Source organism: Lepidochelys olivacea, assembly GCF_965140295.1.
Source record: "Lepidochelys olivacea isolate rLepOli2 genome assembly, chromosome: 3".
In the NCBI taxonomy this organism is placed as follows: domain Eukaryota; kingdom Metazoa; phylum Chordata; order Testudines; family Cheloniidae; genus Lepidochelys; species Lepidochelys olivacea.
In genome coordinates this window covers 20,931,071-20,949,655 of record NC_140413.1, presented here as the reverse complement: position 1 = coordinate 20,949,655, position 18,585 = coordinate 20,931,071, and the positions used below count along the sequence as shown (strand labels likewise).

General features: G+C 39.4%; 1 protein-coding gene across 2 annotated transcripts; it reads left to right on the top strand.

Annotated features, from left to right (window-relative positions):
* The first annotated feature begins 1,231 nt into the window (after positions 1–1,231).
* Positions 1,232–14,372, top strand: TDRD15 (tudor domain containing 15). Of its 2 annotated transcripts, XM_084622309.1 has the most exons (4): positions 1,232–1,340; positions 1,825–1,938; positions 7,016–7,116; positions 7,907–14,372. In XM_084622309.1, exon 4 carries the CDS (start codon positions 7,910–7,912, stop codon positions 14,306–14,308), a length of 6,399 nt encoding a protein of 2,132 aa, XP_084478435.1. In that variant the 5' UTR covers positions 1,232–1,340; positions 1,825–1,938; positions 7,016–7,116; positions 7,907–7,909; the 3' UTR covers positions 14,309–14,372. The 2 variants fall into 2 exon arrangements, with proteins under 2 accessions (XP_084478435.1, XP_084478436.1); XM_084622310.1 differs by lacking the exon at positions 7,016–7,116.
* Positions 14,373–18,585: the final 4,213 nt, after the last annotated feature.

The following is an 18,585-nucleotide window of genomic DNA, read 5'->3' as shown; positions in this document are numbered from 1 at the left end:
GCTAGAATTTGGTGTCCAGCCAAGAGTTAGTGAGCTTCTCTATCCTGAAAGATTAAATGTAAACATCTCCTTCCTGGACATTAATGCACCATGTACTACTAACAAAGCTGCATAGGAGACATGTTCAAAGTGTTCAGATATGATGGATTGTCTTTCCTGCAAAAACAGGAAAAATATGGAAAGGGAGCAAGTTTATTAATGGTCATATAATGAGGCAAATTTAATAACTGTCATACTATGAAGTAATGCCAGAAACATACATTTCTATCCTTTTAGGCAGCTCAGTGATGGGCATTTAGAAATATCTATTTTAAGGAATGAAACTATTGCTACAAAATATTTGAACTTTGTTATTATGGATGTTTTAACTACAATAGCCTAAAGGCCAGGAGTTTTAAAGAGAACTAACTCCAGGTTGGCATGATCTTTCCTCCGATTTGTACAAAACATATAGTATCAAGACCAAATAGTCCCATCTCTCTCCCAAGCTTGTATTAGCAATGCTTTCCAAATAGGAATATTTCCATTTCTTGCACAGAAAGCTTTAATTTCTCCCAAGCTTGCCAGGGCTAGCTCTTATTATCCACGGTCCACCAAGATCCCCGATTAGCAGTCACAGACCAAACTCTGGCAAAAGTGAAGGCCACAAGCTTGGCGACTACGATCCCCGGATTAATTCATCCCAACAACTGTTCTTAGCATCCAATAGCACTTCAAGGACTTTGTGGGCTAACACGCTATTCCCTTGGTGTGGCCACCTCATTAGATGCTGAGAGTGCTTATGTTTTGGATGGACTTGGATGTTGCTCATTATTGGGAGGAGGAAGAGGCTGCCAATGGGAACCCAAGGGGGCAGCTCGCGGAGCGCCGGGTGGGCACAGTCATGGCCCACACCTGGATGGGCTTGCAGAAGCAGGGTGGATTTCCAGGTGGGTTTTCAGAGGTGCTGGATATTGGCCTGACCCCACTCTGGAGACGGGCCTGGGGAAGCAAGCCTGGGGGTCTGGGGGAGCCCAGCCAGCCACGCCCAGCCCCATGCTGAAGACCCCTGTGAGTGAATAGGGTGGGAGGCGCAGGGAGTCCATAGCCCAGCATCAGCCCACCCCCACCGCAGCGAGAGCCAGAGGAACCTTCAAGCGCCCACTCCCGCCTCCCACCCCACTCCGCCTCAGCCGCCCCACGCTGGCGTCAGCGCGGCCCACGGCGCATGCGCCCGGCACAGCGGCGTTCGGCACGGGCAGTCGCGCCGCCATTTTGCCAGCTCTGGGTGGCGCCCGCAGACCGATATCTCCTTGCAGCCCCGGCGCCTAGCGCAGGCGTCAGAGCCCGTCCAACCGCGGGTAAGGGAGCAGCCGCTCGGGCGTCCTTCTTGCGGCCGCCGCATCCCTTCCGTAGCCCCGTTAGCTCCAGCCCCGCTGAGGCACCTGCTCCCTGCGAAGCCCAGGGCTAGCGCGCGGCTCGGCGGGCAGAACCGCTGCGGCGCCTCGCGCTGCCGCGTCCCGCGAAAGCCCCGTTAACTGTCCGGCGCGCGTGCTGCCGGCCCCCGCCTTCCGTTCCGAGTAGGCCGGGCTGGTCCGCGGCCAGGAAAGTTGCAGACACGATCCTTTAAAAGTGTTGATGGGCGAATTTTCTCCCACCGTCTCAAAGGGCAGATGGGTGTTTGGACGCCTGGGTTTGGGCCGGGGCCGGGGGTGCGGTTAGTAGCCGGATAGGTCACGGGTCCGCTGGCTGTGCTGTGAGTCTAATGACCCTGGGTGGTGCTGTCATTATAACCCACGCACGGCCTTGGAGACTGGTTAAAACCATTTTTTTTCCCCTCTCAAGGCCTTTTCTGCGTTTGGATCAAGGGGGAGACACTTCTTAACACCGAGGCGCTGCTTTGTTGCCTGTAACTGAAGTTCTGTTTGTTCCTGTCATCAGATTAGACCTGTTTCTAGAGTAAGAGAGTCTTGTTTATGCAACTCTTTTGTTTTTCAAAGATTTCTTTCACTTAGTAAAAGAATGTTGCTAGTGATCTTGAATCAGGCCAAACACTAAACAAGAAAGCTTTAAATGTGATGAGTAGTTTGTCATTTCAGGAAATGAATATGTTCCCTGCGGTAATAATTTAAGTAACCAAAAGAAAGGGCTGTGATAGTTAATTTTCCCTACAATATGAGAAAGAAAGATAATTCCTGATATCTAGGGTCCTACCGAATTCGTGGTCCATTTTGGTCAATTTTATGGGCATATGATTTTAAAAAATCGTAAATTTCATGATTTCAGATATTTAAATCTGAAAATTCAGTGTTGTAACTATAGGGAGCCTGACTCAAAAAGGCGTGGGTGGGTTGCTTTTTTTTGGCAAGGTTATTGTAGGGGAGTTTCAGTACTGTTAGGGAAAAAGGGTTCCCCTCCCGTCTAGGGTTAGGAGGGTAGCCTTCCCTGGACTTCTGTATTAGCCAAACAAAACACAGAGTCTTGGCTCTTTGATAAAGTGAGGCACTTTATTGCTAGCAAATACGACAGCTGAAGGGCTCACCAATTCCTTTTCAGAGGAAAATGGTGAAGCCTCGAACAAAGAACAGGGATGAGCTTTTATAGCTTGGTTCAACATACATTGTGATATCTCTTCCAGTTCGAACCGGTTAACCCAGTCTGTTTGAAGTTCTGGGGTAGGTACGAGCATGGAGGCTTATCTGTATAAGGAATTCTCTCCCCAAAAGCAGGGAGTGCAGGTTACACACAGTTCACATTCTTTCTATCCATAAACAAAGTAGAAAGGACAGATGAGCATAGAAAAAAGACAGCAGCGTAGCTTTACATGATTATAGGGTCATTTTCTGGGTTTTTTTCCCTATCAGTACTGCTTCCCTTACTTCTGTGCTGTCTTCAGAGCTGGGTGGCCGGAGAGCGGCAGCTGCACGCCAGGAGCTCAGGTCTGAAGGCAGAGTTGCCACCAGCAACAGCACAGAAGAAAGGATGAAATGGTATGGTATTCCTACCCTTCCTTATGTGCTGCTGCCTGCAGAGCTGGGCCCTTGGTCAGCAGATGCCACTATCCAGTCACCCAGCTCTGACGGCAGTTCAGAAATAAGGGTGGCAATACTGTGACCCCCTTTAAAATAACCTTGTGACCCCCCTTTTGGGTCAGGATTACCAGTTTGAGGAACACTGGTCTCCCCCATGAAATCTGAATAGTATAGAGTAAAAGAAAACTAAAGATCAGATTTCACCTGGGGAGACCAGATTTCATGCTATGTGACGTGTTTTTCATGGCTGTGAATTTGGTAGGGCCCTACTGATATTACATGGTTCATTTTCATAGATTCATAGATATTTAGGCCAGAAGGGACCATTATGATCATCTAGTCTGACCTCCTGCACAATGCAGGCCACAGAATTTCACCCACCACTCCTAAAAAAAACCTCACACCTATATCTGTGCTATTGAAGTCCTCAAATTGTAGTTTGAAGACCTCAAGGAGCAGAGAATCCTCCAGCAAGTGACCCGTGCCCCATGCTACAGAGGAAGGCGAAAAACCTCCAGGGCCTTCCAATCTGCCCTGGAGGAAAATTCCTTCCCGACCCCAAATATGGCGATCAGCTAAACCCTGAGCATATGGGCAAGATTCATCAGCCAGATACTACAGAAAATTCTTTCCCGGGTAACTTGGATCTTACCCCATCTAAAAACCCATCACAGGCCATTGGGCCTATTTACCATGAATATTTAATTACCAAAACCATGTTATCCCATCATACCATCTCCTCCATAAACTTATCGAGTTTAATCTTAAAGCAAGATAGATCTTTTGCCCCCACTACTTCCCTCGGAAGGCTATTCCAAAACTTCACTCCTCTGATGGTTAGAAACCTTCGTCTAATTTCTAATCTAAATTTCCTAGTGGCCAGTTTATATCCATTTGTTCTTGTGTCCACATTGGTACTGAGTTTAAATAATTCCTCTCCCTCTCTGGTATTTATCCCTCTGATATATTTATAGAAAGCAATCATATCTTCTCTCAACCTTCTTTTAGTTAGGCTAAACAAGCCAAGCTCCCTGAGTCTCCTTTCATAAGACAAGTTTTCCATTCCTCGGATCATCCTAGTAGCCCTTCTCTGTACCTGTTCCAGTTTGAATTCATCCTTCTTAAACATGGGAGACCAGAACTGCACACAGTATTCCAGGTGAGGTCTCACCAGTGCCTTATATAACGGTACTAAAACCTCCTTATCCCTACTGGAAATACCTCTCCTGATGCATCCCAAGACGACATTAGCTTTTTTCACAGCCATATCACATTGGCAGCTCATAGTCATCCTATGATCAACCAATACTCCAAGGTCCTTTTCCTCCTCCGTTACTTCTAGTTCTATTTTGTCTGGCTTGTGTATTTAGATTGTAAGTGTCTTTCTGTAGGGAATGTGTCTTGCTATGTACACAATGGGGCTCTGTTTCTGGTTGACTCTGCACCATTGTAATAAACATGATAATCCATTTATCATAGGCCCATAGAAGTTGTTAGAGGGCCCTCCCTTTACACTCTCTCCCCTCGTTCTTGTCATGCAGACAGAAAGCAGAAGAACAGAAGTCTGAAGTGCAGGCAGGGGTTAGTTTGCAGCAAGCATATCCATAACTTTACATGCCGGCAGAGTCTGTTTCCCAGTGTTCCGTTCCCAGCTCTTGACGCCTCAGAACATTTACCCCATGCCCCCCTTCCAGCTCTGACTGCGTAGAGCCTTGCCTGTGTCCCCATTTCCGTCTCCTCTTTCTTAGCAGGTCCAAATATACCTACAATGCACGCCTACAGTCCCACCCCTTACAATTTATGGTTATGTGCCATTTTTGGGGGTATGGGTATGGGGTCTTCATCCCACCTCTTTTATATCCCATGCGAAGGGTAAGGAGTGAGGTTGTGCTTGTGGTCAAGGCCAGGCCTTTCTTTGGCTTTTAGTGTTTCTTATGCCTCCCCCCACAACCCCCTTTACCCCCCTAACTGGTTGCTTGACCTTGGCTTGAGGAAAGAGTCAGGCAGCCTTCCACTGTATGCTCATAGAGTACACTCCCACCACAGCCTGTAACACTTCAGTTCCATCTCTTTTCAACCCATCTGCTTGTGGGCAGACATAACATATAGTGTCTTTGTCCTTTATTTACACATATTAGTATAAGATATAAGAGTATCAAAAAGTCAAACTCAAAATTCTGTCTCAGGCTGAAAAACAAGTATATACTAATATACTAACAGAAATAAAGACATTTCTCTCTTTTAACATAGTGGATACTAAGGATGTAAACACTGTTTAAAAAGTTAACCAGTTAATTAAAGTTATATTGTTTAACTGATGAAAGGGAGAGGCGCTGGGGCTGGGGTTGCTCTGGCCGGTGGGTGTGGGGCTGGGGCTGCTGCTGAGGTCGGCCACTCGGTAAAAGATTTAAGGGTGGCAGTTTTGCAACAGAAAAGCTTCAAAAACAGACTCCAACGAGAAACTGCTGAGCTTGAATTAATATGTAACCTAGATACCATCAGCTTGGCTTTGAATAGAGACTAGGAGTTGCTAGGTCACTCCATTTATTGAATCTATTTCCCTATGTTAAGTATCCTCCTCACACCTTCTTGTCAAATGTCTAAATGGGCCATCTTGATTATCACTGCAAAAGTTTTTTTCTCCTGCTGATAACAGCTCATCTTAATTAATTTGCCTCTTACAGTTTGTATGGCAACTTCCACCTTCTCTGTGTGTGTGTGTGTGTGTGTGTGTGTATATATATATATATATTACATATTACTATATGTTCCATTCTACGCATCCAGTGAAGTGGGCTGTAGCCCACGAAAGCTTATGCTCTAATAAATTTGTTAGTCTCTAAGGTGCCACAAGTACTCCTGTTCTTTTTGTGGATACAGACTAACACGGCTGCTACTCTGAAAATTACTCAAGATAGTTAAGATAAAAGCTTACTGTGAAGGAATCTTAAAAAACTGTGTGAGTGGGCAACAGAATGGCAGATGAAGTTTTGTGTTAATAAATGCAAAGTAATGTACATTGGAAAGCATAATCCCAAGTATACATACAAAATGACACGCTCTAATTTAGCTGTTACCACTCAAGAAAGAGATCTTGGAGTCATTGTCGATAGTTCTCCGGAAACATCTTATCCAAGTGAAGCAGCAGTCAAAAAAGCTAGCAGAATGTTAGAGAAGTGATATTAGAGAAGGGATAGCTAAGACAAAAAATATCATAATGCCATTATAAAAATCTATGGTGTACACAATTCACAGTCCACCTGTGGAACTCATTGCCAGGGGATGGTGTGAAAGCCAGAAAAGTATAACTGGGTTCAAAAAAGAATTAGATAAATTCATGGAAGATAAGTCCATTAATGGCTTCAGTCAGGATGGTCTGGGTTGCAACCCCATGCTCAGGTGTCCCTAAACCTCAAAAGCTGGGACTGGATGACAGAGGATTGATCACTCAATAATTGCCCTGTTCTGTTCGTGCCTTCTCAAGTATCTGGCCCTGGTCACTGTCAGCAGACAGGATACTGGACCAGATAAATCACTGGTATGGGCATTCTTGTGTTCTTATGTTACCTTCCTCCATAAGAGCTAGGAATACATATTTTTTTAAAATGTAAAGTTTAGTTTCTGAGAAACTAAGCCTCTGCTTGACAGGGATTGATTCCTACCAGCTTGCTCTAGGACAGTGGGCAAATGTGTTTGACAATCTATTGTTAATTATTAACTGGATTATCGTATATAGGCATGGGTGGTGGTGGTGTGAAACTGCAGGGGCATGATATTGATTTAAAGAATGTGAAGTCAGATCAGTAGCAATAAATTTGAATAAAGCTCTAGTCAATCTGAACCTTGGAGACTTGGTTAAATGTGGGTCAGGGCATTTTGTTTAAAAAGTGATGTGAAAATATTTACTTTTTTAATCTACTGTTATGTTATGGAATGCTACAAGTAAGTACAGTAAAAGAGGTATTCAGCATATAATTAACATAAAACTTTGTTTTCTTTGGTAGAACTGTGACTTCCAATTATTTCTCCAAAAAGACATGGGAAGTACATTATAAAGAATAACACATCTGCAGCTATACTAAAAGTTGTAATTCCATCAAAAGAGGTAAACACTACTACACAGGACCACAGATTGATCCTCCTGAAGGAGGAGGAGGAGGAAGGAGTTGGGGGGAGAGAAATGCGCGTGTCTTGAGGAAATAAAAATCCCTCAAATAAAACTAATAGCAAGAAGTGGAGGAGCATACTTCAGTGTAAATAACAAAAAAAAAGTTGTTAAAACAGAGCACTGAATCTTTGTGATTTGTCTTCTCAACAGAGTCAAACCTTCAGATGAGCTGTCAGGTGTGTGGGGTTCAGCTCCTGAGTCCCACTGTGAAAGCCCTGGAATGTCTGCAGACTATCTGCAGTGTGAAAGGCAGTCCAGTTGTAGAATTAGCAGAAATAACATGAATGACAGAGAAATGTCACTTCCACTTCTTGTTTTGTGGAGAAATACTGAGCCTCCTGTGTTCTTGTTTTGCAGATGTGTCTATTATAAAATGAATAGAGATGAGGGATTTTTGTCTCTTTGAGGATCACTTTGGATTGCTCCATATAAGGTGATAAAGCCAGTCAGAAAGCACAATAGTAAGCCCAGGACACACTGTTTGTCTATGAAGAACACATGCAGACAACATCTGAGGGAGAATTGTGCCAAATGTACCTCGAGAAATAGAAAAATTAGAATTAAAATCAGTAAACATTTATTTAATGTTTTTATTTATTTTGTGCAAAATGCACTGTTAAAAATATACTGAATACAAATTGCTTTAAGAAATTAAATATGGTTAATGTAAAAAAACTGAATTGAAATCCGGATGATTATCAAAACTGATCTTATTTTTATTTTGTAGACAATGGATTCTTTGTCTCCATCACCAAAATTTTTAGACATGGATCTGAAGGTAACTCACATAGAGTGCCATCCAAAGGAAGTGCTTGTGACATTTCAGGGGAAATACAAGACAGAATACGACTTTGATTACCACATATTGCAAAAGGAAATACAGCATATATCAAAAGTAAAGGACGGTATTGGCATTGGCGAGTTTTGTTTGGTGGAGGACATAAATGGAGAATGGCACAGAGGAAGAGTGCTGGAAAAAAGAGAAGAAATCTATGAAGTGTTTCTCATAGACATTGGGAAAGTGCTAATAGTTAATGAAATAAATGTTGCTTCTGCATGTGGTGAATTGTTCCAACTGCCTCCAAAGATGGTGTGTGGTGTTTTTGCAAACATACTTCCAATAGGGAAAAAATGGGGTCCAAAAGCTCTAAATTATTTTTCTTCTCTAATAGGATTACAGATTAAAGGTCATGTGCAAGCTATTTTACCATACCAATTGTTTCTCCTGGAAGTACCAAAAGTCACTAGCGATGTTCTTGAACTGCAGTTAGGAAAACTTGTTGATGGAGATTCGTTTCGTCTTATTGTAGAAATGTTAAAGGAATTACCCCAAGAGCTCCTTTGCAAACAAATGCCAGATTTGCTGCAACAGAAATACACAAGGCCAGAGTCATCCTCTTTCAGCAATGCAGAAAATCTTCCAGAGTTTCAGCCAATTCTGGATAGATTCCTGCCTTCTTTATCTGTTGGCAGTATAGAGAAGGTAAAAATAACTGTTGCAATCAGTCCAAGCAAATTTTATTGTCAGATGCTAAAATGGCAGAAAGGGCTAGAAGACTTGACAACAACAATGACTTTGCATTATGAAGCTGTCAGTAGGGAAAATGTTCCAACTTGTGATAGTTTTGGAGCTCTCTGTGCTGCAAAAAGACAAAAAGGACAGTGGCACCGAGGAGTGATACAGCAGCTCCTCTCTGATGACCAAGTAAAGGTCTGGTTCATGGATTTTGGCAACAGTGAAGCTGTGCCTTCCAATCATGTTCTGAAACTTCAACCAGTATTCACTTCCTTACCAATGATTTCATTTCAGTGTGCACTGTCATGTTTCAGTGATCAGAGTGCAGCTGTAAAAAGAAATACTCAACTGAAAGAATTTAGACAGGCCTTGTTAGGACAGATTGCTGTGTATGCCAGCATTGATTTGTTCAATGCCAATGAATGTTTGTATTATGTTACGTTACATAGTGAAGAATCTGAAGTTAATGCTAAATATCCACCACAGGTGAATGAGGTAGTTCAAGCATGTTCCCTAGTTTCTAGTACAAATATCACTAATATACTGGGAGACGTCAAAGCTTATGAAGAGATCTGTGTTTCAGTTGAGAGTTTGATTGGAAACACAGAGCAAGTGGGAAACTGCTTAATTGAAAAGGACCCTTCTTTATCAATCTATTGCAAAACAGTAGAAATGAAAATAGATTCTGTTCATGTTGCTTTTGTCGAATATGTGTTGAATCCATCAAACTTCTGGGTTCAAACTAATGACTATAACAATGAGTTTCAGACTTTGATGAAAAATATTGCAGATGTGTATAATAGATATGGAGTTTATGATAAGATTGTTGAAAACCCAAAGCCTGGGTTACCTTGCTGTGCCCGGTATAGGAAAGATATGGTGTACTATCGGGGACTTATCACTGAAGTGGAAGGTGTAAACATTAATGTTTATTTTTTGGATTTTGGAAATACAGATACCGTACCTGTTCATGATGTGAAAACTTTGCTTCCAGAGTTTTGTAAATTACCAGCACTTGCCATGCATTGTGCACTTGCTCATGCATTTCCCATTGAGGATGTATGGGTTAAAAAAGAAACTGATTTCTTTAAACAGGTTGTATTTGACAGACAGCTCTTGCTTTATGTCATTGCAAAGCAAAATGACAAGTACATTGTTAATGCCCAATTTATGAATGGCTTGGAACAAATGGATGTTGTCACGCTTATGGTTCAGGCTGGATATGCTGAGTACTGGGAAGTGAAACCGGATTCTCTTTTGAACTTTGTGAAAAATTCTAAATGCCTAAATTCAAAAAACAAAAAGAAAAAATATATAAATACACCAGGTACGTATGTCATACCTAAAAGTAAAGTATCAGCAACTAGAAATATCTGTCAAAACAAACGGTTATTAACCAGTTTTTCTGTGGCAAGAGAGTCTCTTGAATCTTTTCCAAGTTGGGAAAGTACTCTTTCCAAAAAGCATTGTATAATATCTGGGAGAAGTGACCCTATCGGCTCTTATAAAGAGTTAATGTTTAAACCAGGAGCAGTTCTTGATGTCATATGTTCTCATATTATTTCTCCATCCCATTTTTTTTGTCAGTTGCAAAGCAAATTACCAGAACTAATGAATTTAATGGAGCAAATTCAGAGTTATTATGAAGTGCATAGCAATCCCTATAAAACTGGACAGATTGCCTGTGTTGCAAAACACTCCAAGGATGGGAAATGGTACAGAGCATCTTTTCTGAAACAAGTATCCAGAAATGAAGTTGATGTGATATTTGTAGACTATGGTAATCAGGAAAGAGTTTTACTTAAGGATCTTCAAGCTATTCTTCCAGATTTTTTAACTTTGGAAAATCAAGCTTTTACATGTAGTCTTAAGAATATAAATGAACCCCCACAATTTTACCCATTCATTTGGACTAAAGAGGCATGTAAGGATTTTGGAAACTTCATTTCTGCTTACAGTGGGCTATTGACTTGTGTCATTTATGCTCTAATTTTCATAAGGCCTAATTGCTTGTGTAACTTAGTTGATTTACAGACTCCATTTATTGGTGCACAGCAGTTTCTCATAGAGCATGGCCACGGCCAGTCCCAATTTTTTGGATTCACAAAAGCACTTAAACCATCAGTTTTTCTGTATAGTTTTTGCTACTCATCTTTTAATATAAAAATTGGAAGTGAAGAGGAGGTATATATAACACATATATATAGCCCTGCAAAATTTTATTGCCAGCTTAATCGTAACACTGAAATTGTAGACAAATTAATGAAGAAGATTGCAGAGATTAGTAACATACCAAACAGTTCAGAATATGACCCGAGCAAAATACGATTATGCATAGCCAAATATTTTGAAGATGGTCTCTTTTACAGAGCTTTGGCATCATCTGTGGGATCATCATCCTATTTATTAGCCTATTTTGTGGACTTTGGGAATAAACAGATGGTAGTGAGAGACAAACTAATGCCTATTCCAGATCATGCCACAGATTTACTATTGACACCCATGCAAGCCATTAAATGTTATCTGTCAGATCTTAGGGCGAGAGAAATTCCAGTAGAAGTCAATAGATGGTTTGAGGAGAATTTCATGGGTAAGCCATTGAAGGCAGTAGTAGTATCCAGAGAGTCAGATGGCCAGATTGGTGTGGAGCTGTATGATGGACATATCCAGATAAATCACAAAATTCTACAATTATTGTCTGAGAATGGGAAAAAATACACAGAGGAATTGGAGCATGTGAAAAGTTGGTCAGAGCAGTCTGTCGAAAATAGTAAGGAGGTACACAAAGTAAAACCTGATGAAGGTAATAAAACAAAAGATAAAAATATTGAGAGAATTGCCTTGAAAACTGAAATAAAAACTGAAGTACATGATATATCTTCTCAGACTGGTGTTCAAGAGGATTTTGAAGATAAAGAACAAACGGTGCTTGTTCCACAAAAATTGTACAATATGCCCTTTATACTACCAACATTCCATGGCAATAAAAAGCCAGTTTGTAAAAATGTTGTGAATATATCTTTGGAACACAAAGAGAAAAATGCAGATGGAATATTTACTCCTGAATCTCTACTTTGGTCTGTTTTCAGTTTGCAGGAAATACCTGCAAATATTACGACTGAATCTTGCACCAACAAACGAAATTATACAGGACAACAAGAAGGCATGGTAAATAGACCCAAATATATCAATCTTCCTCCACGTAACATTGAGCTGAATTCTCAGTTAGCAGGGTACATTTCTAATATAAATAGCCCATCTAGTTTCCATATTCAGCTTGCAGAGGATGAAAACATAATCATTCAACTTGCAGAAGAACTAAATAAAGGAAAAATAAATGTAGACCATGAAAATTACCTGAATGAACTTGTGGCAGGGGATCTTGTTTTAGCAGAATATGTAATTGATTGTTTCTTATATAGAGCAGTTATTAAAACAGTTAGCTCAGGAAAATCCTATGAGGTAGAATTCATTGACTATGGTAATACAGCAGTTGTGAGTCCATCAAAAATATACAAAATTCAAGAAAAGTTCTTAACTTTGCCAAGGTTCAGTATCCATTGTTTCCTTAGTAGAGTAAAAAGTACTCTTCCCGATGGAAGCTGGAGCAGCAATGTTATGTTCTACTTTTCCAGAAAAGTAAATAATAAACAAATCACTTGTGTATTTTTGCAACAACATGAACAACAGTGGGAGGTAGATATAATTTGTGATGGAAAGTCTGTGGTTAATGAGTTAATGCAGAGACATGACAGCTCAGAATTACAGAACACACCAATGCTAAATATGGAAACTAATACAGAACAAGACATTCCAGTCACAAATGCAGATGCTGAAGATGAAGAACTAAGGAAGAACTCTAGAGGTCATAATAAATATGAGGCTGTCGAGACTAGAAACACCTCTGAAATTCTCTCTAAAATATCTGACCAAGATCTATATCCTGGACAGCTAGAAATGGCAGAAATAATACATATTTCAAAATGTGGAAATTTCCATGTAAAATTAATGAGAAATGTGCAAACATTTTCGGATTTAAATGTAATGGTTGCCAAAGAAGCAAAGAGAAACCGTTTGATTGCAGTAGAAAATATTCAAGAAGGATTGGAATGCTTGACAAAATCTAAAAACACCTTGAAGTGGTACCGATCAGAAGTGATGAAGCTTGTTAGTGAGGAGAAAATGTTAGTTTTCTTCATGGATCGTGGTAGACATGAAATGGTATCCTTGCATAATACAAAAGTACTCAGTAATGAGATCAAGTGTATTCCTAAACAAGCCATATCATGTAAATGGATTTGGATTCAAAATTCAGGTAAAATGTCATGTGACTGTGTGGTAAATAAAATTGCACATCGTGAAATAAAGCTTCTGTTTTTGAGATACTTGGAATCTTCTTGTATATGGGAAGTAGATATCTTAGTAGATGGGATTCTACTTTTGGAATATTTGAATCAGATCTCTGGGCAAGGCAAGATCAGCAAACCTAATCGTACAGAAAGTGCAAATAATGTGGCTTCGAAGACATCTGTACTCTCTTTTAGAATAAATTCAGTTACATGGGCACTACTCCAAAGTGGTAATCAATACCCTGGATTTGCAACTACAGTTACTGATCCTTCAAACTTCTGCATTCAATTAGAAGACTTATTTGACACTATGAAAACCTTGTTTATGCTACTTTCTGACCTTCCAGGCAATTTGCCAACTTTGCCACGGGACCTTGTGACTCCTGGTGCAAGTTGTTTGATCAAGTTTGGGTTGGAAGCACAGTGGAACAGGGTAGAAGTTATAGAAGTTTCAGATCAGTCTTTTGTTCTTATGTTTATTGATTATGGCTTTTCTGCATATATTCCCTACTCAGATATCGATAAACTGAAAGTTGTTCCAGAACAACTTATTTGTTTACCACGGTTATCTTATTCTTGCTCCTTATCTGGTGTGATTCCTGCTAAAGGGGAACACTGGAGTGATGAAGCTAAGCTCTTGTTTCAGGAATTGCTATGTAAACAAGGCCTGATTTTCCAGTTTAAGCACTATGGTTCTGGAATGAAACTAGAGGTAGATGTTTTTTGTGAGCAGAGTAATCTAGCAGATACCTTGGTTGCAGCCGGTCATGCTGTCTACTGTAAAAGTACATGCTGCCTTGTTGGAATTGACCATACAAAACCAACTGAACCATGTTCACAACTTCAAGGTGAAGCACAACAATCATATTTTCTGCAGATTTCTGAACCAAAACATAGCTGTACTGAAAGCAGTTTTTTGCCAGGTGAAAAACAGAGTGCACAGCAGCAAACACCAGATCTGCAACATAGAAATGCCTGTGGTACACTTTCAAGAATTAAATCTACCATTAAACCACATTCTAGAAAACGACCAAGGAAGAAACCAAGTTCATACAGTAATGGCAAAAATATTGCAAAAGATGAACTTAAGTGTGACAAAAAATTATTTATGCAATTTTTGGATGATAAGAAATGTAACACCATTTCAACAGAAAGTCTTACTGAAAATCTGTCTCCAGAAGCAATGAATGAGACACGTGACTCTGCTGACATGAACACCAGAATGAGGGAAATGAAGATTAGTAAAGAGGTGGCATCAAAATAATATTTGAATAGTAAGTAAGCTTCATGTTAAAAGTACTTTTTTCAGGACAGTAGTATAGATTGAACTTTTACCTCAGCTCTGTAATATATGTTTGCAAGAATTACATTTATTTACATTATAAAGCTTTCAGGCCTCATTCTGATTTCAAATAGGTTTTACTTCCCTTTGATTCCAATGCAAATTGTGGCCTTAATTTCTGTTTTTAGATATCCAGGAAGACATGACACCAAAGTATTTTTGTAATGAAGGAAAGGAACCTAATTTTAGTGCCTAGTACCTTATTTCTAGAAAAAGGATCAGTAAATATGGGCCTGAACCAACACATTAAACTCAATGGAAAGACGTCCATTGACTTCTCCTGGCCTGGGATAAGGTCTTCAGAACTAGATGGTGCCATTTAGGGAGAAGCTTGAGTTGGGGGCAGAATGGATTTACACCATGCTGTGGGGTTCTGCCTACTCAAAGTAGGGACCAGAATTTTGCCTGGCCCTTATGCCTGGGAGTGTGGGGGTGGGGTGGAAAATTCCATACTCCCACTTCTCTACACAATGCGTGTACACAAGGGCAGATGGAATCTAGCCCTATTGCTATCTTTGATATACTGGAATGGATATTAGAAGGTTTAGATTTTTTTCTTCCATGCGGGAAAAGGGACAGTTTCAGAAAATGATTGTTTTGTAATATCAGTTCTCATGTAAGGATGCTAAAATCTCTTTACAAATGGACATTTCCAATAATGTAACTATGTAAAAATATGTTGTTGTTTTTCTTTGTTTTGAGGTTTTTTAACGCCTCATAACTCCAGAGTGGTTTCAGAGACTTTGCTCAAACTTTCCTAAAGAATTTACATTTGGACAGAGACCCAGCGTGAAGAACTTTAGGCCAAAAGTGTAAATCTTCTTACTGTTATGAGTGTGTGAAAATGGTAGATTAGAATGGAAAATGTTTTTCATCTTTAATAGACATTTCAAATAGTGCAGCTACTGTATTATACACACATAAGATTTAAGAAATGTATATTAAATATGGACTGGGTATTATGGGATATACATAACTTTCCCCCCAATAATTTAAATACTGAAATTATAGATTTTCTAGATACAGAAGGATTGAATGATGTCCTGCCACCTGGGGAAAATAAAGGATATGAAAGCTTCTCATTACATCTAGAATTTAACTTCTCTTGTTGCCATTGGTAAACTATTCAAAATAGGTGTAAAATACTTTTAAAATGCTAAAATCCGTTTCAGTACTCAGATTAAACTACAGTATTCTATTCATATCAAAACAAAAGCATAAAGTTGAAATTCATCATTGTTAATTTGTGTGTAGGATGATGAAATACCAATAGTGTTGCATTGGAACTGATAAGACATTTTGCATCTGCTTGTGAATATCTTAAAATCATTTTCCGTATAGTTAAAGTAACTTATATTTTATCATTCCTTTATATTCATAGGTAATTTTGAATTATGTGCATTTGTTTGCAAAGTTTGAGAGATAAGGACATTTTTATTTTTATCTGTTAACATAATAACCTAATGGAACTTCTTGTAGGCTGCTTTCCAGCAAGTCCTTTGTCTTTTGCTTTGGTATACTATTAACTTTTACAATCCAAAGCTTAAGGGGCAGATTATGAAAAAGTTGTACCATATTTTATAAGTAATCCTGTTAATTTCAGTGGGAATTATTGTAGGGTGTTATTTGGTATGAGAAAAGGTGCCCCAAGCTGGCCTTAAATATTCAGGACCTAATTCTACCCTTTGGATGTTCACAAAGCTCCCCTTGAACTTTTCCAAGGTCAAAATTTGGCCCTGGGTTTCCATTTTTCATTCAGAAAATATAGGTGTACTCATAAGCAAATGTAACCTTGGACATGGAGGAAGAAAAAGTCATCTTTTTTTTTTGTTTGTTTTGGGGATTTTTTGTTAAGTAAAGCTGAACAGGACCCGGCCACATATACAGCTGTTAATTTTACTGTTAATTTTTTTTTTTATGGAACGCTTATGGCAGGCTACTGGATTTTTTTGGAATATTAGAATATTGTTAATGTGGCCACGTTTTTCAGTTTAATTGTATGTAATTCTAATACAACCAAATATTATGAAGTGTAGCATAGAAATGACAACCATTGTACAGCAGCAGTTCCAAATGTGTATTAATTTCAACCAAATGTTCTAGAAATGGAAAGTGTATAAATTAATTTAAAAGATTGCCAAATGTCTTTAGTAAAGTTTCAAACATGGAAAAGTGTAATATATATAGATTTGGACTTAAAGGAGGTGTTGTCCGCCCCAGCCCCCTGTTTTAATTTGTGAGTGTGTGTGTATATATATATAATAAATTAATACGGGGGGCAGGGGGGAAGACCTCCTTTAAGACCAAATCTAGACTGCAACCATTGTAGGGTTTATACCATATGTAGGTGTGTTGGACCATGCTTTGGCATTGCATACTCTTGTGCAGCTCTCATTGATTTTCCTCTTTTATCCCAGCTACAGTAGCATTTGTGCTTTATGTATTGGAAGGGAGAAAATACAACACTTTAATTTAACTAAATCAACTTTGTTTTCAGGTATTTGTATTTGAAAGGAATTGACATATTTTAAGCCTGAAAATCCTAAAGAGTATTTTTTTCCATTGTCTTTTAATCAAACTTGATACTAAATATAACTGACGCTTATGTTTCATTAAATTTGATCATAAGAAAGCTTTTTTTAATTGCTAATCGTTTGATTGTATTTTTTAATTTGTATATATTGCCTAGTATTGCTTATACAATATAATTGTTTAATTTTCTATTCATGATATATACATATTACAACAAAATGGTTGTATTATGTTGGAAAAAACATAGTATGTTCAAATATTTTATACATGCATATATTAATACAGCTTGTGTTTACTCTCATTCTGTAATACACATAGTAAATCTCCAGAGTTTTGATGTGTTAGATATGGCAAGCCATGGCTAAATTATTTTGAATAATTAACTTCGTTTTGAGGTTCACTTAGGTTTAAGTGGTTGGTAAATGGTGTGAAAAAGGATAAGTACCAACATTTCAAATCTGGTTAGAATTAGGTGCATTTATTTTTTGAAAGCTTTTTTCAGTATATATTTAAAGTGTGTATAAACTATGTTATCTTGTTTAAATAAAATTGTCTTCACTGAAGTGATTCATAATACTTTATAAGCCTAATTATATTTTTTTTAAAAAGTGGGAGGTCTTAAGATAGTGTGGAAATTCATGAGGAGATGTTTGAGAGAGTGGCAATTTACTTCACTGACAAGTACCATATGATGGCATATGCATTAGTCCCTAGAGAGGGAATTACCTCTTGCTGATTTTGGTGATCCTCCCTGGCTGACAGTGGAGTAACCTGAACTGTGTCCTAAGGGAACTTGTGTTCAATCCTTAGCCAGAATAAATAATGGGCCGGTGAGAGGAGAGAGAGAGAGAGAGAGTGGAAGAGGGGATCTCCATTGAAGATCCATAGGGAGGGAGAGACTTTAAGAATGGGGTCGTAGGGATTTCATTGGAGAGGAATTCTGGTACTTAAGGGTCTTTGGAAGTGGCGGTTAAGCAAAAAGGCAAGTCAGAAAATCAAATCTTTAAAGCTAAAGATAAGGAAAAACTCCTTAAACTGCCTTGTCACTTTTGTCAGTCAATCAACATCAGTGGAAGTGTCTATCCTCATTCTTGTTGCAAATGATCTTGAGGCCTATCTAATTTAGTAGCAGACCTGAACTAATCTTATGTTTGAACTGATCTTCAAAATGTCACCAACCCAAATCCGTGGGTTGCTCCCAAGCAAGGGTGGGAAGGCTAGGTTATTTAGCAATTTCACATCCAGGGCACTTGGGTCCAGATCCACAAAGGAACTTCAGTGCCTATATCAGGGCTTTAGGCACCTAAGTCATAGTTTTAGGCCACACTGCTATCTACGAACCCCCCACTTTGTTGCCATCTAATCCTGAAAGTGCCTAAACTCACTCGGTGCCTACATTTTTGCTGTAAAAGTCCCCTAAAGTTTCTGGGTGTGTGCACGTTGCCTCAGGCAGGTTCCCAGATGCCTAATCTCCAGCATGATCCAAAAAACCAGATGGGGATAAGCATTCTCCCACCTATCTTGTGGGATCTGATCTAGTGGGACCTCATTCTCTCTCACTGAAGCCGTCCCACTTCAGTTATCTAAAGAGCCACTGGAGCAGGGGATCTGGATCTTGGGTCTCCCATTCCTTAGATGGAGGCCCTAACCATCAGGCTATATAGGCG